Source organism: Erpetoichthys calabaricus, chromosome 4 (assembly GCF_900747795.2).
Source record: "Erpetoichthys calabaricus chromosome 4, fErpCal1.3, whole genome shotgun sequence".
In the NCBI taxonomy this organism is placed as follows: domain Eukaryota; kingdom Metazoa; phylum Chordata; class Cladistia; order Polypteriformes; family Polypteridae; genus Erpetoichthys; species Erpetoichthys calabaricus.
This window is the reverse complement of record NC_041397.2, coordinates 268,681,116-268,706,154: the sequence shown is the minus strand read 5'-3', so window position 1 is coordinate 268,706,154 and position 25,039 is coordinate 268,681,116. Positions and strand designations below refer to the sequence as shown.

At 40.4% G+C, this 25,039-nt stretch overlaps 1 protein-coding gene across 4 annotated transcripts in view; it reads left to right on the top strand.

Moving 5' to 3' along the window:
* gsk3ba (glycogen synthase kinase 3 beta, genome duplicate a) overlaps positions 1-25,039 on the top strand; it is a 259,902-nt gene that overhangs the window by 175,566 nt on the left and 59,297 nt on the right. For all 4 annotated transcript variants that reach the window (XM_051926207.1, XM_051926208.1, XM_028800773.2 and 1 more), the window contains exon 4: positions 8,753-8,863. In XM_051926207.1, the coding sequence (XP_051782167.1) occupies positions 8,753-8,863 (111 nt within the window). The remainder of the gene's footprint in view (positions 1-8,752; positions 8,864-25,039) is intronic.

The window sequence follows — 25,039 nt, the reverse complement described above, 5'->3', positions numbered from 1 at the left end:
TTATTTGTTAGGCAACTATCATTAGTAAACTAGCATGTCATATTTCTCAGAAGAAAAACCTACCATTTATACTTTTAAATAAGCCAACTGAAGCCCAGGGTGTTTGGCCTAATTTTTACATTTCATTTCAGTTTTACTTAAAGTATCATGTATCTCATTAGGGCATAAAGAGAGTGCGTTCATTTATTTTGTATATATACCAAATTCTGTAGTCTCTTGTCATGCTGAAGTTACCCAAAATGTGTGTTAGGTAGGGTTTTGTACATGATCTAGTGTATTTTTCCTACAAAAAATACTGGCTGCATAGATATGCTGCAAAGGAGAATGGAAATGTCAGCAAGTTATTAAAAAACGTCTTCATCTCTGTTTCATGGGCTGCTGTTGTTTCTTTCATAATGCATAATAAGTTTTCAGCATAACACAGTTGCACAGTTTCCATTTTGGTGCATCAATTTTATTTTTACGCACGCAAAAACGCTTAGATATACGCGTGTATTTACTTTAACTTTGTGAAACTAGGCAGAAATGTTATTTGCGGAAAGATGTTTTGTCAAATACAACTGATGCCTGCAGATCCTTATGCATCATTCTGGGGCTTTCTAAAGATCACTAGAAGAGCATGGTGTACAATGTGATAAGTTTGCCTGATAATAACATTATTGTGATCACATGTACAGAGAACAGTGCAAATCTTACTTGAATTTTTACCAACATGTAACACATTGGCATTCTCCATTGTCATGTCAAACAATAATGTGTTAAAATTAAAAATTAAATTAAAAGTTAATTGTATATAATAGAAAATGTATATCAACTTACATTAATGTAATTGCTACTCTAAAGATAGCCTGCCATTTTTTCGTAGTATTGCTCTTTATTATTATTTTAGATTATGAAAACAGATTTCCAAAATGCATGCTAAGGATAAGATGAAAATACAAATTCTTCTTAGGGAAAACACTAACAGGTTATGTAGTATCATAAAATATAGGCCAGGTGGCAGCAGACAAGAAGATAAATTAAGAAGTAACTGTTTTAAGCTAAACTGGACATAATTAAGTTAGCTTCATTTGTCTGAGATTTGCACAACTTCTACTGGCAGCACAGGCATTCTTTAGTTTTAAAAAGCAAAGTAATAGCATTTTGGGATGATTACCTAAACCCAATGGATGCCTGTGGGATGATGGGGTAAATTGTAACAAATGGACAACTGCAGCAAATACTTGAGTTTGGTTCAATTTACTAACACACATTAGTTTAAGAATATGTATTTTTATGGTTCTTTATTTCAGTTTTAATAGTGGTTAACTTGAACTGTGTTAACAGAGAATGTTATGCTTTATTCACATCACAGCAACATCTTACCTTATTCAATCAGTAATTATACAATTTATAAGTATAGGAAAGATGCTTGTTATTGATAATTCTCTTGTTTGAATATACACTTTTAAGCAACACACTGTTATGGTAGCATAGTGTGACCGCACAGTTGTCTCCTTGCAACTGGATCTTCAAAAAATGGCAATTGACTAGAAGTGTTTTTCATTTTTTTTAATTTATTTATAAATATTGTATCCTTCTATCTATTATCACACTAGTTTAATTTTATTAGAATAGTTTTTCATAATAATGCTGAGGATTACATACAGATATATTAGTTCTTATTTTCAGATGCTGCTGAAAGTTGCAACTATGTTTTGGTAAACAGCCAATTGTGTATGAGTGGTCTACTATTGGAGGGGAAGACAGCTAAGTTCTGTAGGAAATTTGGATGAAAACAAAATTAGCCAACAATTTTTTTTAAATTTTGTATTTCTTTGCTGTTTGGATGGGTAATCTTTTAGCAGAATTTGGTAATCTTACTGAATAGACTGGGCTGAGTAAAACACTATAAATCTATAGAATATTTTTAATTATGAACTTTATAGTACCCCATTGTGAGTGGGTATTTATGTGCAACTATGTGTTCTACCCTGGGCTAGTTACCCTTTAACAGTTGCTTGTGCCTGTTCCTGTGTAATTAGCAAAAAATAAATTTGGTGGACTTCTTGTTCACTGACAATAAAAAAAAAACTAAATTAAATAAGATCCCCTTAAAATGTATATTTTCAACTAATAAAATGTTTACAGAAAATATTCTATATATATAAAATATAAATAATATATATAAAGAAAATAATTTTTCATCATTACAGGCCACAATTCTAATAAAATGTTCATAATACAAAGCTAACATGTTTACACATAAATTAGACAATTATAAGCTAGCAAGCCTCTTGCTTATTAATAAGCAACAAGAGAAAATTCTTCTTTGATTTTTCTTTCTTCGTTGAACTGAAAATGTGGGTTGCTGTTTTACAAAATAAATGAAAATGAGGATATGCCAGTAAAATACCAGCAGGTCAGATCAGGTTAGGGAGCATGCACTGGCACAGCGCATTGCTGCACCCACCAAACTATGAAACAACTCTGGATCCCAGTTGGCAAACCCCCAGGCAGACACGGATTCCAGGCCCACCTTCCGGAAATGACAGTCTTACTGCCGCAGCCAGCTGTTAGGTGGGCGTTCCCTTGTCTTGGTCTAACCGCTCGGGTCCTCGACAATGATAATCCTGTGAGCCGGATCACCCTTAGGGAATCATGCCACATGGTCGCAGTGCCGCTCGCTCGACACAAAGTCAAATCACCAGTACCCAAGGATTCTCTGAAGAGACACAGTATCGAAGGAGTCCAATCTTCATCTCAGGTCACTGGATAGTGTCCATGTCTTGCAACAGTATAGCAAAACAGGATGCACCAGGGCTCTGATGCTCTGATGGACAATCCGTAAGGACTGTTCCATCACCCACCCTGACTGCTATAGTGTGAATTCTTGCAATGTTACTTTTCTCTGTTCAAGGTTTTCTCAGTGTTGTTCAATGTTTTTACATTTAGTTAACTATTACACTGTGCATTCTGTGGTATAATTAACTATTTTTGTGTTTAAAAAAATATATTTACATACAGTTCGTACAGTCTGGAACGGATTAATTGTATTTACGTTCAATCCTATGGAGGAAATTACTTTGGGTCACGACCAAATCGGGTTACGACCAGAGTTTTGTAACGAATTACGGTCGTGACCCGAGGTTCCACTGTATTGTAGAAACAGCTTGATATTGGAATCTGACCAAATCTAGCTTCATTCTCCTAGTAGTTGGTAGCTAACTGGACCTAAGCTGGGTCTTCAGAGTAGCAACAAAAAGTCTTCGGTCAGAATTCACAAACTGCGCACTTCTGTATACCCTGTGGTTCTGTAGGAGCCACCAGCGTCTGTCCACGTCACTCATTGTAAAAATGGTCAGGTCTGGTCTTAGTACTTGTGATGAAGATGATTTTCAAATAGATTTTTGTGGTTATATTCAGTGTATTAAATGTGAAGTGTGTTAAGTGAATTAATGTAAAATGGATTTACCCAAAGTCATATCCATGGGACTCCCTCGTACTGCTGGGAGACTTCAATGCTCACGTGGGCAATGACAGTGAGACCTGAAAGGGCGTGATTGGGAGGAATGGCCCCCCCGATCTGAACCCGAGTGGTGTTTTGTTATTGGACTTCTGTGCTCGTCACGGATTGTCCATAACGAACACCATGTTCAAGCATAGGGGTGTTCATATGTGCACTTGGCACCAGGACACCCTAGGCCTCAGTTCGATGATCGACTTTGTGGTCGTGTCGTCGGACTTGCGGCCACATGTCTTGGACACTCGGGTGAAGAGAGGGGCGGAGCTGTCAACTGATCACCACCTGGTGGTGAGTTGGCTCCGATGGTGGGGGAGAATGCCGGTCAGGCCTGGTAAGCCCAAACATGTTGTGAGGGTCTGCTGGGAACGTCTGGCAGAGCCCCCTGTCAGAAGTAACTTCAACTCCCACCTCCGGCAGAACTTCGACCATGTCCCGAGGAAGGTGGGGGACATTGTGTCCGAATGGGCCATGTTCCGTGCCTCTATTGTTGAGGCGGCTGACCGGAGCTGTGGCCATAAGGTAGTTGGTGCCTGTCGTGGCGGCAATCCCCGAACCCGTTGGTGGACACCAGCGGTGAAGGATGCCGTCAAGCTGAAGAAGGAGTCCTACCGGTCCCTTTTGTCCTGTGGGACTCTGGAGGCAGCTGATAGGTACCGGCAGGCCAAGTGGAATGCGGCTTCGGTGGTGGCTGAGGCAAAAACTCGGGCAGGGGAGGAGTTTGGGGAGGCCATGGAGAACGACTTTCGGACGGCTTCGAGGAGATTCTGGTCCACCGTCCGGCGTCTCAGGAGGGGGAAGCAGTGCAGTGTCAACACTGTGTATGGTGGGGATGGTGTGCTGCTGACCTTGACTCGGGACGTTGTGGGTCGGTGGGGGGAGTACTTCGAAGACCTCCTCAATCCTACTAAAATGCCTTCCAATGTGGAAGCAGAGCCTGGGGACTCGGAGGTGGGCTTCCCCATCTCTGGGACTGAGGTCACCGAGGTGGTCAAAAAACTCCTTGGTGGCAGGGCCCCGGGGGTGGATGAGATACGCCTGAAGTTCCTCAAGGCTCTGGATGTTGTAGGGCTGTCTTGGTTGACACGTCTCTGCAACATCGCATGGACATCAGGGACAGTGCCTCTGGATTGGCAGACCGGGGTGGTGGTCCCCCTCTTTAAGAAGGGGGACCGGAGGGTGTGTTCCAACTACAGAGGGATCACACTCCTCAGCCTCCCTGGAAAAGTCTATTCAGGGGTTCTGGAGAGGAGGGTCCGTCGGATAGTCGAACCTCGGATTCAGGAGGAACAGTGTGGTTTTCGTCCTGGTCGCGGAACAGTGGACCAGCTCTACACCCTTAGCAGGGTCCTGGAGGGTGCATGGGAGTTCGCCCAACCAGTCTACATGTGTTTTGTGGACTTGGAAAAGGCGTTCGACCGTGTCCCTCAGGGAATCCTGTGGGGGGTGCTCCGAGAGTATGGGGTACCAGACCCCCTGATAAGAGCTGTTTGGTCCCTGTACGATCGGTGTCAGAGCTTGGTCTGCATTGCCGGCAGTAAGTCGAACCCGTTTCCAGTGAGAGTTGGACTCCGCCAGGGCTGCCCTTTGTCACCGATTGTGTTCATAACTTTTATGGACAGAATTTCTAGGCGCAGCCAGGGTGTTGAGGGGGTCCGGCTTGGTGGACTCAGGATTGGGTCACTGCTTTTTGCAGATGATGTTGTCCTGTTTGCTTCATCAGGCTGTGATCTTCAGCTCTCTCTGGATCGGTTCGCAGCTGAGTGTGAAGCGGCTGGGATGGGAATCAGCACCTCCAAATCCGAGACCATGGTCCTCAGCCGGAAAAGGGTGGAGTGCCCTCTCAGGTTTGGGAGCGAGATCCTGCCTGAAGTGGAGAAGTTCAAGTATCTCGGGGTCTTGTTCACGAGTGAGGGAAGAATGGAGCGTGAGATCGACAGGTGGATCGGTGCGGCGTCCGCAGTGATGCGGGCTCTGCATCGGTCTGTCGTGGTGAAAAAGGAGCTGAGCCGTAAGGCAAAGCTCTCAATTTACCAGTCGATCTATGTTCCTACCCTCACCTATGGTCATGAGCAATGGGTAGTGACCGAAAGAATGAGATACAAGCGGCTGAAATGAGTTTTCTCCGCAGGGTGTCTGCGCTCTCCCTTAAAGATAGGGTGAGAAGCTCAATCATCCGGGAGGGGCTCAGAGTAGAGCCGCTGCTCCTCCGCATCGAGAGGAGTCAGATGAGGTGGCTCAGTCATCTGATCAGGATGCCTCCTGGACGCCTCCCTGGTGAGGTGTTCCATGCACGTCCAACCGGGAGGAGGCCCCGGGGAAGACGCAGGACACGATGGAGGGACTATGTCTCCCGGCTGGCCTGGGAACGCCTTGGGATTCCCCCGGAAGAGCTAGAAGAAGTGGCCGGGGAGAGGGAAGTCTGAGCATCTCTGCTCAAGCTGCTGCCCCCGCGACCCGACCTCAGATAAGCGGAAGAGGATGGATGGATGGATGGATGGATAGATAATGTTATTTAGGCTACCCAAATATCACATTCACAATGGACTGCACTTGTGTGCGAATAAAGACTAAGCTAATTAGAGACTGAATATGTAAAATATAAATTGTTCATAGCATCAGTGCACAGGTGTGTCATTTTAAATCACACTGACCAGTGATATTGTGCAATTAGATATTCAGATGAAGGCAGATTCCTTCAGCAGGAGTGACATTGGAGCACTGCACCAGTGGCAGAAGATACAGCTTTCTTTATGGTTGCTAAATGTGCGGTATACTATACGTTTACAATACTAAATATACTGTTTTAGTAATTCTGAAGTAAGTTATGTTCTTGTAAATAATTTTCAAATGCTGCCAAAAATGTTTCATATTACCTATTGAATACTTGTGTGATATTTGAGGGCCACAAATCATTACACTAACAATCAAAATGGGCAATTTAGAGGAAACTTTTTAAATTTGAATGATTCCATTAATATTTAATTATGCAATGCACACTTTCAGAACAGTAATGTATTTTGACTTTGGTGTCTGCTATGAATGACCATACAGCCTCTCTTGCTCGCTTTATAGCGAATGCATTTCTTTTTCTGTGTTATCAACTATTATTACTTGATCAGCTGCTGAAAAGACTGCAGCCATCTCTGTTATGTGTTTTTCTATTTTAAGATAATTAAAACTCTACATATTTTCCAAGCTGTCCAATAATATGTTATGCATCCTATCAGTCTCACGTTAAAGTTCACAGGTTCTCAATCTTCAGATACTGCACTCTTCTGTGCTTTTCTAACTATGATGGGTGTTACTGACAGTCTTTTTTCAGGGCTGCTTAAATTTCACTGTGTGTGCATAGTTATGGATTATGCATGCCCATCTTGAGTTAGTAAGAACACTTACTGCATTTCTGGAACCAACTGAGCCTTGATTGGCAAACAAGACTTAGAGGTTTACTGAGCTTAATCTAAAAAGTAATATTTCATTGCTTTATACCACTTCATGGTAACTATAAGGTAACTTATTAATATTCATGAGTCGGACAGAGTCACCAACGATAAACATAACCGCATATGAGAAGCCATGAAGGCACTTTTTGAATGAGCTGAAACTGAACCATTGGTCGAATTGAGCAATATTGACCATGTCAATGTCTGTTGACCAATGCAGCACAATTGTTGAAGTGTTTGTCAAAATTTGATTGCAACTGCAGCATTTTATGTAGAGGATGAGAGGTCGTATATGTGAGTAAAGTGAAGGAAGAGGATAAACTTCTTTGAAAAACGAGTATTATTTTTTAAATTTGTTTTTGTGAGAATGATATGAAAGTACAACTTTTGCTATTCGGAGAGACCTGCTGAGCTTTGATGTGGATTTATTCTGTAAGTTTTAAGGCTTTGTTTTTTTAATCACATTTGTTAGCCAAGGGAAATGCTTTTTTTAATAAATAAGTTAATTCACTTAATAACCAAGGCTCAAAGGCAAATAAATGTAATATTAAACTTAATTTGTTTATGCCTTGGTTTAATTTGTGATAGATTAAATGTATCATCCAGATGATGAAGACAAATAAATCACAATAAACAAAAATAAGAAAGAGGAAAAAATAGCAAAAAAAATGAACAAGAGGCAAATGTTTAATAGTTCTTTCATTCTGCTTCAAGGATTTTGTTACAAACAATATCTTTCTCATCTAAGTTAAAAATTGCAATGATAAGTGAAATCCATCTTATTTTCAATTCATTAAATTACTTCTTTTTTTGGATTTATTTTTCGAAGTGCACTTGAAGTTGTTAGAAAACTGGTTGGTGGGGTTTATTTTGGACCCATACTTTAATTGATTATTATTAAAGAATTACATTTCTGTTTCTGATATCATTAATTAAATTGTCTTTTAATCATACTTTTGAACTTGCATTATATTCACTAAACATCCATCCATCCATCCATTTTCCAACCCGCTGAATCCGAACACAGGGTCACGGGGGTCTGCTGGAGCCAATCCCAGCCAACACAGGGCACAAGGCGGGAACCAATCCCGGGAAGGGTGCCAACCCACCTCAGGACACACACAAACACACCCACACACACACACACGCACACACCAGGGCCAATTTAGAATCGCCAATCCACCTAACCTGCATGTCTTTGGACTGTGGGAGGAAACCTGAGCGCCCGGAGGAAACCCACGCAGACATGGGGAGAACATGCAAACTCCACGCAGGGAGGACCTGGGAAGTGAACCGGGTCTCCTAACTGCGAGGCAGCAGCGCTACCACTGCGCCACCGTGCCGCCCATATTCAGTAAACATTTTTATGTCAAATTTTCAAGTTGTGAACATAGTCTAGATTTACAGTTTTTCCTTGTTACTATTTACATTTTTTTCCACACACTAGCTATTTTGAAAACATTTGGTTTAATTGCATTTTTGGAAGGATTAATGTAAACTGCTCCTTCATTGTATAGAGGTATATATGGACTAATTGTCAAGTTTACAGAGTATAGTAACAATCTTACTTGCATTTTAAATAATACAATAATTGAGTTTTTGAAAGTTATAGTTTACAATTTGAGAAACAGTTAAAATATACATTACTTAAACAAATGATCCTTAAACATTTCAGTCAATATAGCAATTTTTCCCACCCTAAGAAACCTAAGGCTTCCCTTTTCATTAAAGTTTACATAATTTTTTGTGAATGACAAATATCTGTAATTTCTTTTTATCAGAACATTTTTCTATTTCTTTGCAGAAGGACGAAGTCTACCTGAATCTTGTTTTGGACTATGTACCTGAGACAGTATACAGAGTTGCCAGACACTATAGTAGGGCGAAAGCCACTCTTCCCATGATATATGTGAAGGTAAGATTACCTGTCTTGCATTGCCTTTTTTCCTTTCAGTATGCTTTAATTTTACTTTTTTGTTTGCTAGTTTATTTTTATGAAACTGTGCTAATTGTGCCTTCAGTATATAATTGGTTAAACAACAAATTTAAAAAAAATTGTTTTTATGGACAGCTACTATAAGAAGGGATTCTCTGATCAATTGGTTGATTTACATTCAAAAAAGACACGATTGGTAAAAAAAAAAGGTGATCACAAAAACTAATATTTTCAGCCATGGTTTTTCTAAACTCTATGGTAATTTAGTTTTAGTTGTAGTGCTCCTTTTCGTAAGGTGTTAAGGTAGTTGAGCCAGTGCACATCTTTGTTTTGTTTCCTCCTTTTTTCATACTTTTGCAGCAAACTTCCTGCAGTGTAAACAAAGAGCATTGAGTAGAAGCTTGTTTTATCAGTGAAAGAAAAGTGATTGGTATATTAGCCTTTACGATAAAGAAAGTGGATTAATAAACTGAAAAAAAGTAATTGGAAAACTCATCCTGTGCAACTACACAAATAGAAAGAAAAGTTACTTAAATGAATATTTAATGTATATTTTAACAGCAAAAAGCTGTAGTGCAATTAATAATTTAAAATGATTTAAACCTGTAATTGCAATTATATTTACATTTAAGTAGTGTTTAATTGCCAATATCAATTAGTTGATTTTGTAAGTGTGTTTTTTTTTTTGTTGTTAGAGAAATGGTGAAAACTGTTTTTTTTTTTTTTTTTTTAATGAAGCCTTGTTTCAGAGAGGTACAATACAGAAAAAACCTAAACAATATGACATCTTGTAATTATGAGAAGTATTTTGTTTTCTTTTATGCCATATGTATTATGGATAAATATTTATGTACATGTTTTATTAGAGTATGTGATTTAAAAATATTATTTATTTTAGTATTACAGTATCTCACAAAAGTGAGTAAACCCCTCACGTTTGTAAATATTTTATTATATCTTTTCATGGGACAACACTGAAGATATGACACTTTGATGCAATGTAAAGTAGTCAGTGTACAGCTTATATAACCGTGTAAATTTGCTGTCCCCTCAAAATAACTCAACACACAGCCATTAATGTCTAAACCGCTGGCAACAAAAGTGAGTACACCCCTAAGTGAAAAATGTCCAAATTGTGCCCAAAGTGTCAATATTTTGTGTGGCCATCATTATTTTCCAGCACTGCCTTAACTATTGGGCATGGAGTTCAGCAGAGCTTCAAAGGTTGCCACTGGAATCCTCTTCCACTCCTCCATGACGACATCACGGAGCTGGTGGATGTTAGAGACCTTGTGCTCCTCCACCTTCCATTTGAGGATGCTCCATAGATGCTCAATTGGGTTTAGGTCTGGAGACATGCTTGGCCAGTCCTGCACCTTTACCCTCTGTTTCTTTAGCAAGGCTGTGGTCGTCTTGGAGGTGTGTTTGGGGTCGTTGTCATGTTGGAATACTGCCCTGTGGCCCAGTTTCCGAAGTGAGGAGATCATGCTCTGCTTCAGTATGTCACAGTACATGTTGGCATTCATGGTTCCCTCAATGAACTGTAGCTCCCCAAACCATGACATTCCCACCACCATGCTTGACTGTAGACAAGACACACTTGTCTTTGTACTCCTCACCTGGTAGAACCGTCTATTATAGCATGTGCACTCAGCTTCTTTGGTTGACCATGGCAAAGCCTGTTCTGAGTGGAACCTGTCCTGTTAAACTGCTGTATGGTCTTGGCCACTGTGCTGCAGCTCTGTTTCAGGGTGTTGGCAATCTTCTTATAGCCTACGCCATCTTTATGTAGAGCAACAATTCTTTTTTTCAGATCCTCGGAGAGTTCTTTGCTATGAGGTACCAGTTTGAACTTCCAGTGACCAGTATGAGAGAGTGTGAGAGCGATAACACCAAATTTAACACACCTGCTCCCCATTCACACCTGAGACCTTGTAACACTAACGAGTCACATGACACCTGGGAGGGGAAAATGGCTAATTGGGCACAATTTAGACATTTTTCACTTAGGGGAGTACTCACTTTTGTTGCCAGCGGTTTAGACATTAATGGCTGTGTGTTGAGTTATTTTGAGGGCACAGCAAATTTACACTGTTATACAAGCTGTACACTGACTACATTGTATCAAAGTGTGTCTTCAGTGTTGTCCCATGAAAAAACATAAAATATTTACAAAATGTGAGGGGTGTACTCACTTTTGTGAGATACCGTATATGGTCAATGAAAAATAAGGCCTACAGAATTTCATTTTGTTAATAAAAAGTGAATCGTTAACACTTTAATATAAGACATAAGACTTCTGTTTGTCTGGTTATGCAAGAGATTAGTGTAAAAAGTTTTTTAAAGGGATAAAGAAAAAAAAACATTATCTGAATTGGTTGATCATGTAACAAGAAATCGGTGATCAGTATTAGCCTTAAACATGATTGGAGCATCCTTAACTATACGCACTATACCTTTTTTTATTTATTTCAACTACCTGAATTTTGGTTTATTCTTTTGCTTTTCAAGATGTCTGTCAAACACCACTTGTGCCTGGATTTCAAAGCACATGGATGATAGCATTTTTACCAGTTTGCTTCATTGCAAATCTGGCTTTTTATGGCTTTGGCCTTTTCCACACATACCCGGGTATTTTTTAAAATGGGAGTTTTCCTCCATTTTTTAAAAAAAATTACCCATCCACACGCACCATTTAAAAAAAAAAAAAATTAAAAAAAAAAAAAACTCCATCTACATGAAAACACAAAAATTTGATGTCAAGAGCAACAAAAGAGGCATAGATAATAAATGGAATGTCATTTAGATTAATGTCCATAACTGCCCCCCGCCCCCACATGTGTGTTCAGCATGGACGTCATGAACATTACCTGGCCATTACACTATGATGTTAATAAATGAACACCTGTAATCACAGGTGGCTTGTTTGTTAAGAGAAAACCTCTCCTTTCTCTTCAAATAATGCATGGAATTTGTGAATGACTGCTTTATTTCTATATGAGTACCAGTGAGACCCTACTATAAGTTCCTTTACTTTGGATTCAGTGACAGGTAATTGTATATATGCAGGGTCCAAGTAGACTGTAATTTCTTCACACACTTACCTTACTATTTTAGAAATCACCTGTCTTGACAACCCAAAGGTGTTTGCCGTCTTGCATAATCTCCCCTCATCTGCTAAACAGTAGAGTGTACAGGAAACTTTTTTGACAACGCTGACTGTTGATCTCATTACAGTTGTCTGTACTTTGATGTGCGGGCGAAACAGCTTACTCAAATACAGCAGTGATGTTCTTCACAAACGAAAATTCTTTTCAGCAACAACCACCTTCATTCTCACAGTTGTCCCACCAACTAGAGGTCTGTGTCTGGCAACTGCACTGTTTACTACATACCCTAAGTCTTTTAGTGCATTTGTAGAAACGAAGCTGAGAGAAGAGGTTTGACACTTTCATCTTACAATATTTGAAATGCTTCAAACTCAAAAAGAGGCTAGGACAAAGGGATAGTGCATTTTTTAATAAGAAGTGTATGGAGCAAGCCAGACTACTGAACAGTTGCAGCAAATTTCAGATGTCTTTATGAATTTTCCTGTGTTGCTTTGTACATGTGAATTGCTGGTCAGTGTTTCACCACGAAGATCATATAAACTTTTACTAATGTCCAAATTAAAAATTAACTAAACACATTAAGTGCCTCAAATATAATATGACAACAGGCTTGGACAGACAAGCAAGTGCTGCACTTCCTGTGCCTTTTTTTTTTTTTTTGCCTGACCACAATTGAGTGAATGTCAATTTTGTTTATATTCTCCTTTGCTTACATTTCATAGCTGCTTGAATTTGTACTGACGATATATACAGAATAAAAACTTGTAAAACTTGAAAGCTTTTGACTGAATTGAGACTGTTTTTATTTTGTATTACTTATTTTATTCATTGGGAATTGGCCAAAGAATTTAGTTGTGCACTTTGTGTTCTCCTGTAACACTTGAAGCTTTTGACTAGTCAGAATTAAGGTTTTAGTTTATTACAAAATAAATAATATTTAAACCAAAATTAACCTTATATCTTCACATCTCACTTAGGAGTAAAAAGGTTGACAGAAATATAAAATATAAATGTACATTTTTTTTTATGTAAAGACTTTCACAAAACATAATTGCAAACGGAATTTTGCACAATATCTTGGTGAGCTCTGTGAGCCCTGCTGTTACATTGAAAGAAATGTGTGTGGCAGATGCACTGGCAGGATGATGCCCGACCTCTTGCTGCATCCAAACGGTGCCATCTTTCGCCTTTACACCTGTTGCAGCTGCGTTGTTCTTATGTGTGAGTGGACGTTTCTTGCAGGGAGGGCTTTTGTTCTCTTTCTTCTATGTAGAACCGTCTATTATAGCATGTCTTTATTTGAAAAAAGCCGTGTCAGATCTGGGGGAGTGTGAACGTGACTGCGAGAATAAAACTGAATTTAAAAAAAAACAAAAAAAAAAACTAACCTTTTCAAGTACTGTAAATTTACACTGGCTGTTACAGAGTTAAATCAAATGTACAGTGGGGCAAAAAAGTATTTAGTCAGCCACCAATTGTGCAAGTTCTCCCACTTAAAAAGATGAGAGATGCCTGTAATTTTCATCATAGGTATACCTCAACTATGAAGAGACAATGAGAAAAAAAATCCAGAAAATCACATTGTCTGATTTTTGAAGAATTTATTTGCAAGTTATGGTGGAAAAAAAGTATTTGGTCAATAACAAAAGTTTATCTCAATACTTTGTTATATACCCTTTGTTGGCAATGACAGAGGTCAAACGTTTTCTGAAAGTCTTCACAAGGTTTTCACACACTGTTGCTGGTATTTTGGCCCATTCCTCCATGCAGATCTCCTCTAGAGCAGTGATGTTTTTTGGCTGTCGCTGGGCAACACGGACTTTCAACTCCCTCCAAAGATTTTCTATGGGGTTGAGATCTGGAGACTGGCTAGGCCACTCCAGGACCTTGAAATGCTTCTTACGAAGCCACTCCTTCGTTACCCGGGCGGTGTGTTTGGGATCATTGTCATGCTAAAAGACCCAGCCACGTTTCATCTTCAATGCCCTTGCTGATGGAAGGAGGTTTTCACTCAAAATCTGACAATACATGGCCCCATTCATTCTTTCCTTTACACAGATCAGTCGTACTGGTCCCTTTGCAGAAAATCAGCCCCAAAGAATGATGTTTCCACCCCCATGCTTTACAGTAGGTATGGTGTTCTTTGGATGTAACTCAGCATTCTTTCTCATCCAAACATGACGAGTAGAATTTTTACCAAAAAGTTCTTTTTTGGTTTCATCTGACCATATGACATTCTCCCATTCCTCTTCTGGATCATCCAAATGCTCTTTAGCAAACTTTAGACGGGCCTGCACATGTACTGGCTTAAGCAGGGGGACACGTCTGGCACTGCAGGATTTGAGTCCCTGGCGGCGTAGTGTGTTACTGATGGTAGCCTTTGTTACTTTGGTCCCAGCTCTCTGCAGGTCATTCACTAGGTCCCCCCGTGTGGTTCTGGGATTTTTGCTCACCGTTCTCATGATCATTTTGACCCCACGGGGTGAGATCTTGCGTGGAGCCCCAGATCGAGGGAGATTATCAGTGGTCTTGTATGTCTTCCATTTTCTAATAATTGCTCCCACAGTTGATTTCTTCACACCAAGCTGCTTAGCTATTGCAGATTCAGTCTTCCTAGCCTGGTAGAGGTCTACAATTTTGTTTCTGGTGTCCTTTGACAGCTCTTTGGTCTTGGCCATAGTGGAGTTTGGAGTGTGACTGTTTGAGGTTGTGGACAGGTGTATTTTATATTGATAACGAGTTCAAACAGGTGCCATTAATACAGGTAACGAGTGGAGGACAGAGGAGCCTCTTACAGAAGAAGTTACAGGTCTGTGAGAGCCAGAAATCTTGCTTGTTTGTAGGTGACCAAATACTTATTTTCCACCATAATTTGCAAATAAATTCTTTAAAATCAGACAATGTGATTTTCTGGATTTTTTTTTCTCATTTTGTCTCTCATAGTTGAGGTATACCTATGAAGAAAATTACAGGCCTCTCTCATCTTTTTAAGTGAGAGAACTTGCACAATTGGTGGCTGACTAAATACTTTTTTGCACCACTGTGCTATTAATGTTTATAGTAACATTAAGAGTAACTCACTTGTCAAAACGGTAATTCTCGGAAGCGCCTGGAATCAAACTGCCAACCTCTTGATTATGGGTCAGCAGTTCTTGCCTCTGCACCACCCAAGCAGTCATGTCAGCATCATATGCTACCCTGATTTCTTTTTCTTCAGTTATATTCTTGAATAAAAGCCCACTTGTTTTGTTATACGTGTACCTTTTGTGAAAGAGTTTATGTGGTATTTGGATTTCAGTCTTCACACATTATACACTTCATGTCAAAATTTAGTCATTAGTACTACAGTCATGGCCGAAATTATTGGCACCCTTGGAATTTTCCCAGAAAATGCACCATTTCTCCCAGAAAATTGTCGCAATTACAAATGTTTTGGTATACACATGTTTATTTCCTTTATGTGCATTGGAACAACATAAAAAAAGTTCTGAAGTTGATTGGGGCTGTTTATCCACCATTCGGACTATCCTTCGTTGCAGTCTTTTATCAATTTTTCTCTTCCGTCCACGTCCAGGGAGATTAGCTACAGTGCTATGTGTTGTGAACTTCTTGATTATGTTGCGCACAGTGGACAAAGGAACATGAAGATCTCTGGAGATGGACTTGTAGCCTTGAGATTGTTGATATTTTTCCACAATTTTTGTTCTCAAGTCCTCAGACAATTCTCTGCTCTTCTTTCTGTTCTCCATGCTTAGTGTGGCACACTCGGACACACAACAGAAAGGTTGAGTCAACTCCTCCATCAACTTCTCCATTTTAACTGGCTTCAGGTGTGATTGCTATATTGCCAGCACCTGTTTCTTGCCACAGGTGAGTTCAAACGAGCATCATATGCTTGAAATAAAACGATTTACCCACAATTTTGAAAAGGTGCCAATAATTTTGTCCGGCCCATTTTTGGAGTTCTGTATGACACAATGTCAGATTTGGCGCTTTTTTCCTGTTTTTTTGTGTTGTTCCAATGCACATAAAGGAAATAAACGTGTATTCCAAAACATTTGTAATTGCAACAATTTTCTGGGAGAAATGGTGCATTTTCTGGGAAAATTCCAGGGGTGCCGATAATTTCTGCCATGACTAAAAAAAAAAAAAAAAAAGATTCTGTTTAAAGTATGTGTTCAACATTTCTTACCTCGCATTTCCTGTCATCCAACATTTACATAGATTGTTGCCTGTGTTCCAAATAATGATTTTATTTTCCCTATACAAGTCCAGGCACTTAACACCCAGATAAACAGACTTGAGCTGGGAGAACTTTTTGTCCGAGTTGAGCTGCGGAGGTGGGGGGGTTGGGTTTGGTGGGTGGGGGTGGGGGGGATGGGATAGCAGGCTGCTTGCTGTTTGTGCTGATCGACACATTTGCAAAACAAAAGATGCTAATGGAGAGGTGCAAAGGAATTTAAGGTGGCCTGGGATTACAAGTTTTTTCCTAGGCTTCAGGGATTCTAGTGTTAAGTAGACTGAATGACTAGTTGCATGATTAGAGATGTGCGTTACTAAATAAAGAAATCAGCTATCACTCTAATACAATTATTTATGATCCTTCTAGGGGTACAAACAAATATGTCCTGGCCATTTTAGAATATCTTTGTAGAATAAGCAATATTTTCTCTTTAAACGCTTGTTTGATTTACTCAGTGGCATTTCAAAGGCATGCAGGGTATACATGGGGCAGTTGCTTTTCAAGAGGCATAGAGAGCTTTTTCAATTAACTGCAAGGGTATCAGCAAATTTGTCCATGTCCGATATCTGCATGATATGATGCAAGTAACTCAGAGATGCCTGTTGGCTCTTCTAGAATATCATCTTTTTGTATCTGATCATCAGAGATGCTGAATGTGTTTGGTACCATTTATAATTTAAACCAGAGTAGGAGTGTAGACCACTCTCGGAAGTGGACAGCCTTTGTAAAAGCTTGATTTACTCTCTACGTTAGTGTGCGTTAGTATGTTAGTTGTTTTTATAGGTCTTACTGTCTGTTAAGATAGTTATAAGTTGGTATTGCCTATTAAATAAAATTGTTCATCTTCATACTGTACTGTATGCAGTACATGTGAATGTTTGTGACCAGACACTGTAAAAAGATTCCTTTTAAATGTTACATAATCTATCAATTACTGTAGTGTATTATAGGTATTGAATATTCACTAATAGAAATGACAAAGAAACTTGATATTTGTGAATTGCTTTGACTGTGAATTGCCTGTCCAGGCAGTGTATAGGATCACAAAATCCTAAAGTCATCTTTTCCCTAACAAATGTGAAGATAGTTAATTCACCCACACATTCAAAGCAACTTAACAGTTTCAAAACCATTTCATCCATTTACATCTACTTATTTGGCTGACACTTTTATCCAAGGCAGCTTGCAACATTTATGATAATTTTTTTTTTTTTTTTTTTACACCTCCCAATTTTTTGACGATATTTTGTGCAGAAAGTTACACCCTTATGATAAAGAGCAAACCAGTGGACTTGAAATTGTGCATGCCAAAGCAGCTGACCACAGGGGTTCAGAGATCGGTAATATAGGCACTTGGAGTGTCATTTTATTCTATTTCGAGATTGCTAATCACAAATATATTTTTGATATTTGATTCTTTACTAGTTAACCCTCTAAGAGCCACTCGCAGAAAGTTTAAAATGGCAAATTCAATTGTAAGCATGTGGGGTATCATTTAGACTAGTTCAATATCTGTAATTATGAATATGTTAATTTTTATTTTTGATCCTTTACTACCGATGTATCCCTTAATTGACCTCTGTCAGAGGGTGATAAATGACAAACTTCTGTTACAGACAAGAATATTTAGACTTTAAACATTGAAATTGAAGCACACACTTTTAACATTTCAAATATATGGCACAACTCTTAAGTATGTACTTCTACCTCATGAAGTAAATCACTGTATTTGTTATGAACACCCTGATAATTCAGATTTTTTTTAAAATTATTTAATTTCTTTGTTAATAAACATTAGGCTTGTCCTATGGGAAGGGATGAACTTCGATCAACTACAGGATCCATGCCAGAGACAAGTGAGGGTTGTACTTCCGGGTACATGATAGAGGCAACAACAGCTATCAAGGATAAAAAAAGAGATACTCAGGTAGATGAAAGGAATGTAGAAAAGGCTTTCTGCAAGCTTTGATTACTTTGCACAGCACCAGTCTGCATAGATCTGCATGGCCATAACTATCGAGGGTTCAAAGCTGAAGCTGCTTGTACTCTACAAGATAACACACTTGACCATGGCAGCTTGTGGCTCTTGCATCAACATCAGTGCATTGTGAAGAGCAACAGATGGATGATTTTGGAATTGTGTCTTTTCTTTTTTTTGGCAATTACCATGGCGGGCCTTTAATAATAAGAGACAAAAGATCTATGTATGCCAAGAGAGATAATTCATGTCTTTTTGCATAGGTGACAAAAAGTTCAGCTAAGCTTTAATTTTGTTTTGTTGTGTTTACTATCCATGTATTTGTCTCTCTCTTATGTATATATACAGTGCATCCGGAAAGTATCCACAGAGCATCATTTTTTCCACATTTTGTTATGTTACAGCCTTATTCCAAAATGGGTTAAATTCATTTTTTTCCTCAGAATTCTACACACAACACCCCATAATGACAACGTGAAAAAAAGTTTACTCGAGGTTTTTGCAAATTTATTAAAAATAAAAAAACTGAGAAATCACATGTACATAAGTATTCACAGCCTTTGCTCAATACTTTGTCGATGCACCTTTGGCAGCAATTACAGCCTCAAGTCTTTTTGAATATGATGCCACAAGCTTGGCACACCTATCCTTGGCCAGTTTGGCCCATTCCTCTTTGCAGCACCTCTCAAGCTCCATCAGGTTGGATGGGAAGCGTCGGTTCACAGCCATTTTAAGATCTCTCAAGAGATGTTCAATCGGATTCAAGTCTGGGCTCTGGCTGGGCCACCCAAGGACATTCACAGAGTTGTCCTGAAGCCACTCCTTTGATATCTTGGCTGTGTGCTTAGGGTCATTGTCCTGCTGAAAGATGACCCGTCGCCCCAGTCTGAGGTCAAGAGCGTTCTGGAACAGGTTTTCGTCCAGGATGTCTCTGTACATTGCTGCAGTCATCTTTCCCTTTATCCTGACTAGTCTCCCAGTCCCTGCCGCTGAAAAACATCCCCACAGCATGATGCTGCCATCACCATGCTTCACTGTAGGGATGGTATTGGCCTGGTGATGAGCAGTGCCTGGTTTCCTCCAAAGATGACGCCTGGCATTCACACCAGAGAGTTCAATCTTTGTCTCATCAGACCAGAGAATTTTCTTTCTCATGGTCTGAGAGTCCTTCAGGTGCCTTTTGGAAAACTCCAGGCTGGCTGCCATGTGCCTTTTACTAAGGAGTAACTTCCGTCTGGCCACTCTACTATACAGGCCTGAGTGGTGGATTGCTGCAGAGATGGTTGTCCTTTTGGAAGGTTCTCCTTTCTCCACAGAGGACATCTGGAGCTCTGACAGAGTGACCATCGGGTTCTTGGTCACCTCCCTAACTAAGGCCCTTCTCCCCCAATCGCTCAGTTTAGATGGCCGGCCTGCTCTAGAAAGAGTCCTGGTGGTTTCAAACTTCTTCCACTTACGGATGATGGAGGCCACTGTGCTCATTGGGACCTTCAACGCAGCAGAAATTTTTCTGTAACCTTCCCCAGATTTGTGCCTCGAGACAATCCTGTCTCAGAGGTCTACAGACAGTTCCTTTGACTTCATGCTTGGTTTGTGCTCTGACATGAACTGTCAACTGTGGGACCTTATATAGACAGGTGTGTGCCTTTCCAAATCATGTCCAACCAACTGAATTTACCACAGGTGGACTCCAATTAAGCTGCAGAAACATCTCAAGGATGATCAGGGGAAACAGGATGCACCTGAGCTCAATTTTGAGCTTCATGGCAAAGGCTGTGAATACTTATGTGCTTGTGCTTTCTCAATTTTTTTATTTTTAATAAATTTGCAAAAATCTCAAGTAAACTTTTTTCACGTTGTCATTATGGGGTGTTGTGTGTAGAATTCTGAGGAAAAAAATGAATTTAATGCATTTTGGAATAAGGCTGTAACATAACAAAATGTGGAAAAAGTGATCGCTGTGAATACTTTCCGGATGCACTGTACATCCTGAGTAAAGCAAGCAGCCTTTTGCCTCTTAAGCACACCCCATTCATAGAGCCTAATGGGGCAGATTTCCCAACCCCGCTGCCTGCTCCTGCTGTTGGATCTGACAGTATCCTGACAATAACTCCTGCATCTCAGATCTCTGATTTCCTGCTGATTTATGCTAGAACTGTTAAACATCCCTCTCAGTACACAAAAGCAATGAACACTTTACAGTAATTACTTTTGACATCTCTCGGCTTTAGGTACAATCTGTACCTTAGTCAAGCATGTCCTTTTGTCCACCAGCTGTGGTGTCTTTTTTGTTTGTTTTTTAATATTCCATTTAGTAATGGAACTTACTATAGAGTACAATACAATAAATATGTTCTGCATTATTTACCTGTTAGGTCTCTGATAAAACAAATGTGCTCTCTTTATTAATTGTTTATACATTCCTCTGAATAAAAGTATTGCAGATAAATAGATAAGGAGCAAAAAAGTCAAAGATACTCAATCACATTTAGTTCTGTTCGTGAACTACTGTGAAGAGAGACTTGCGGTGCCTTAACTTTTATAACTGAGTTTGATTTGTGCTAGCAATCATGGCCAATTTTGTAAGCATTTCCTATACTGTATAGATTACCAGATTGCATCACTTTGCTCTTGTAGTGAACCTTATTTTTGTAGAGAGTTGTACAGTATTTTCAAGTGTTGCATTCATTTGCAAGCTTTTTTTTCTAAATGTTCAGTGTTCTTTAAAAAACAAAAGTAATAAGCACTTCATGCTTTAGACATACCGCAATCAAAAATAAAAAAAACATTATTGAAGGTAAAACTAAAACAAAAGCACATATCATGCAACATACAGTATATACAGAGCCCAGAATATTTTCACTAAATCATAAAGTTCTAAAATAGCCTGCAGAAGGACCAGTTGCTTTCCATACTAACAATTTTATCAGAAAGCATTGTTTTGTAAATAAATTTTTGCAGATGTGAATGGACAAAGCTATAATAAAAAATGTTTTCATAGTTTAGGTGCAGTCTCATATAATTCAAAAACACCTTCTATTAATGTCATATCTATCTTCTTGTATGAAACAGCTGTACTTCCACTGGATCAGTTTTGTGTGGTGTACTTTGCTTTTCATTTGCCAGAGAAGAAATAGTGTCTAGAGCACTAGGGACCCAGAGTCTGTTGTGGTGGTGGTGTAGGATTCTTGGAAACTTTAGGAAAACACAATTGTATATCATTCAGTTTGTAGGAGCAATAAAATCTTTCGGCAGCTGGAACTTTAAGCCACACCCTGTTTATGTTCATGTACAGTGTCACTGCAACACAAATAAACTAATAAAGTGAACAAGTTGCAGAATGACATTAAACTTAAATGGAAAATAAAAAGCATTTCATTTTTTTTTATTAAATTCTCATTGTACAGTTTGGCGCCACCGTGAGTGGCAGCCTTTCCAGCAGCTCCGTGAACGACTTTATATTTCTACCTTTTTCTCTGTCTCACTGATCATTCCTACCACTTTCTTTTATGTGGACTCGTTTCCTGGACACTTTTTACTACTTGGAAACGAGACTCTTCTATTCAGGTAGTCAACTTCAAGTGCTAAGAACAAAGGCCCATGCCGGTGTGGTTCCCTGTTTACCTGACGAGGTAAGGAGGTCGTATCGTGGCAGCAGAGCCGACGCTAAGCTAAAGGCTAAGTGGCTAGCGAGGAAGTGGCGATACAAGCCTTCGGTGCCTTCTGTGATCTTGGGAAATGTGAACTCACTACCAGGTAAGATTGATGAACTGGCCGCGCTAGTGAAAACTGTCAGGACCTACAGAGAATGCAGTTTGTTGTGTTTTTGTGAAACGTGGCTAACAACTAGCATCCCAGATGCTAACGTGGAGCTACCCGGGTTTAGCACAGTTAGAGCGGACAGGGACCCAAATACCTGCGGAAAGGAGGAGGACTCGCTGTCTATGTGAATACAAGGTGGTGCAACCCTTGACATGTAAACATCAAAATCTCCATTTGCTGCAGTGACATCGAACTGTTGGCCGTAAGTCTGCATCCCTATTACTTGCTCAGAGAGTTTGGACACGTCATTGTTGTTATTGTTTACATCCCTCCTCGGGCGGATGTGGAGATAGCGGGTGACATCATCCACGCTGCTGTTGCTAAACTACAAACACAGCACCCCGAGGTGCTTGTGCTAATCTCTGGAGACTTTAACCATGTGACGCTGGACAAAACATTACCTGCCTTCTCCCAGTATGTGGATTGTAACACCCGGGGAAATAGGACTATTAACCTACTGTATGCAAACGTTAAAGACGCATACAGCGCCACCCCGCTGCCTGCGCTTGGGAAAGCAGCTCATAACCTGGTTCTGCTTCAGCCTCACTACAAACCAAGGGTGAGGGAGCTACCTACAACCACACGCTCATTCAGGAAGTGGTTCTCTGAGGCAGAGCAGGCTCTGAGAGACTGCTTTGGAACTACGGACTGGCATATCCTGGAGGGATCATATAGTGAGAACATTGAGGAGGTTGTTGACTGCACTACTGACTACATCAACTTCTGTATGGACATTGTAGTTCCAGTAAGAACAGTACGCTGCTATGCTAACAACAAGCAATGGATTACAAGTGACATCAAGGGCCTTTTGAACCAGGAAAAAAAGGGCTTTTAAAGGCGGTGAACAGCATGAGTTTAAGCGCATGCAGAAGGAACTCCGAGTCCAGCTCAGGGCGGCGAAGGAGCAGTATAGGAGGAAGCTGGAGCAGATGTTGCAGAATAACAGCATGAAGGAAGTGTGGGATGGGATGAAGATCATCACTGGCTGCAGTTCGAAGTGGAGTGCCTCCACTGAGAGAGAAGTGGAGTGAGCAAACCTGATGAACAACTTCTTTAACAGGTTTGACCACCCTAACCCACTCTCACCTCGGAGTATTGCACCCTCCACCCATCCTTCTGCTGATACCAGCATAGGAGAGAGTTTCCCCCCACCCACAATTACAGCAGCCCAGGTAAGCAGAAAGCAGAGGAGACTTCGTGTCAGCAAAGCATTGGGTCCAGATGGACTATCGCCACGACTGCTGAAGGCCTGTGCATTGGAGCTGGGGAGTCCTCTACAGCGTATCTTCAACCTGAGCCTGGAGAGTCCCGAGGCTTTGGAAAACATCTTGCATCACCCCAGTCTCAAAGGTATCACGTCCTGGTGAGCTGAATGACTTCAGGCCTGTCGCCCTGACGTCACATGTGATGAAGACCATGGAGCGGCTGCTGCTTCACCACTTGAGGCCACAGGTCCGCCACGCCCTAGAGCCGGGTGACTCAATAGGCGGACTCCGGTCCGCATCCGGACCCAAATACGGTTAAATCTGGACCGACGCCAAAACAAACATGCAAATTTAATCATAATCCAAATGAGTTCTCAATGAAGTGCGCAATTGTGATTCCGCGCGATATATCTTTGAGGTTTCTACTCGGTTTGTTTGCTTCATCTATGTCCAATCACAGCAGCTGTAACAGTATCATCATAACAACGTTCCCACTACTCCCCGCCTCCCCCCCAATACTCGCTCGCTCGCTCATTCACGGCAGCCAGATTTATGTACCGGTCACGTGCTCTGGGTCAGGCCGGTGAACAGGCAGTCTCATCACTCGCAGGCAGTGCAAATTTCGATAACTGAATTTTTTTTTTGCTGACTGAAAGTGAAGATGGCTGGCTCAAGACAGTACATTGATAAGAAAAGAAAAGTTGATTTTGAAAACCGCAAATTTAAGAGTGAGTGGACAGGAAAATATGCGTTCGTGCTCCCTGTGGGAAGCAGAAAACCAATGTGTTTAATCTGCAACGAGACGGTAGCAATAATCAAAAGTGGTAATGTGAAACACCATTATGAAATCAAGCATGCACATTTCGAACAAAATTACCCTCAGAACTCAGAGGTAAGGACCATAAAAATAAACCAGCTGAAATCATCATATGAAGCTACAAGCAGTGTAATAGTTAGATCAGCCACACAACAGGAGCGGGCAACAGAAGCCTCACTAAGAGTAGCATGGGTCCTGGGAAAAAACAAGAAACCCTTCTCTGATGCTGAAGTAGTGAAAAAGTGTATGAGTGAAGTGGTGACTGCTCTGTTTGAAGGGACTCAAAAGGATGAAATAATCCAGAAAATAAACCAAATACCCTGTTCTGATTCCACTGCTGCAAGATGAGCTGAAATACTCGCTGATGATTTGCTTGAACAACTTAGTTCTGCTATAAAAAAAGCCAAATTCATTTCATTGGCTGTGGATGAATCCACAGATATCACGGACAATGCACAACTCATGGTCTTTGTCAGATTTTTTGATGAAGAAAAGGGAGAATTTCATGAAGATGTTTTGGGTCTCACAAACCTCCATGGACACACAAGGGGGGATGATATCTATGAAGCAGTGACACAGATGCTTAGAGACAGAGCGATAGACCTGAAGCATGTTGTTTCCATTGCTACTGATGGCGCACCATGTATGATTGGGAAAGAGAGGGGATTAGTGTCACGCTTGAGAACTCACCACCCTGACCTCATGGCATACCACTGCATAATTCACCAGATGGTTTTGTGTGCCAGCCTTGGAGAAAGGTACTCAGAAGTCATGACAACAGTCATGAAACTAGTCAATTATCTGAGAGCATCCTCTGCTTTGCAACATCGTTTATTGCGCTCATTTCTAATAGAGGTGAATGCAACATTTGATGATTTGCTCCTTCACAACAATGTCCGGTGGCTTAGTAAAGGCAAGGTACTGGAGCGTTTTTGGGCACTGCGGAAAGAGCTGGAGACATTTCTGTTGGATCAGAAGAG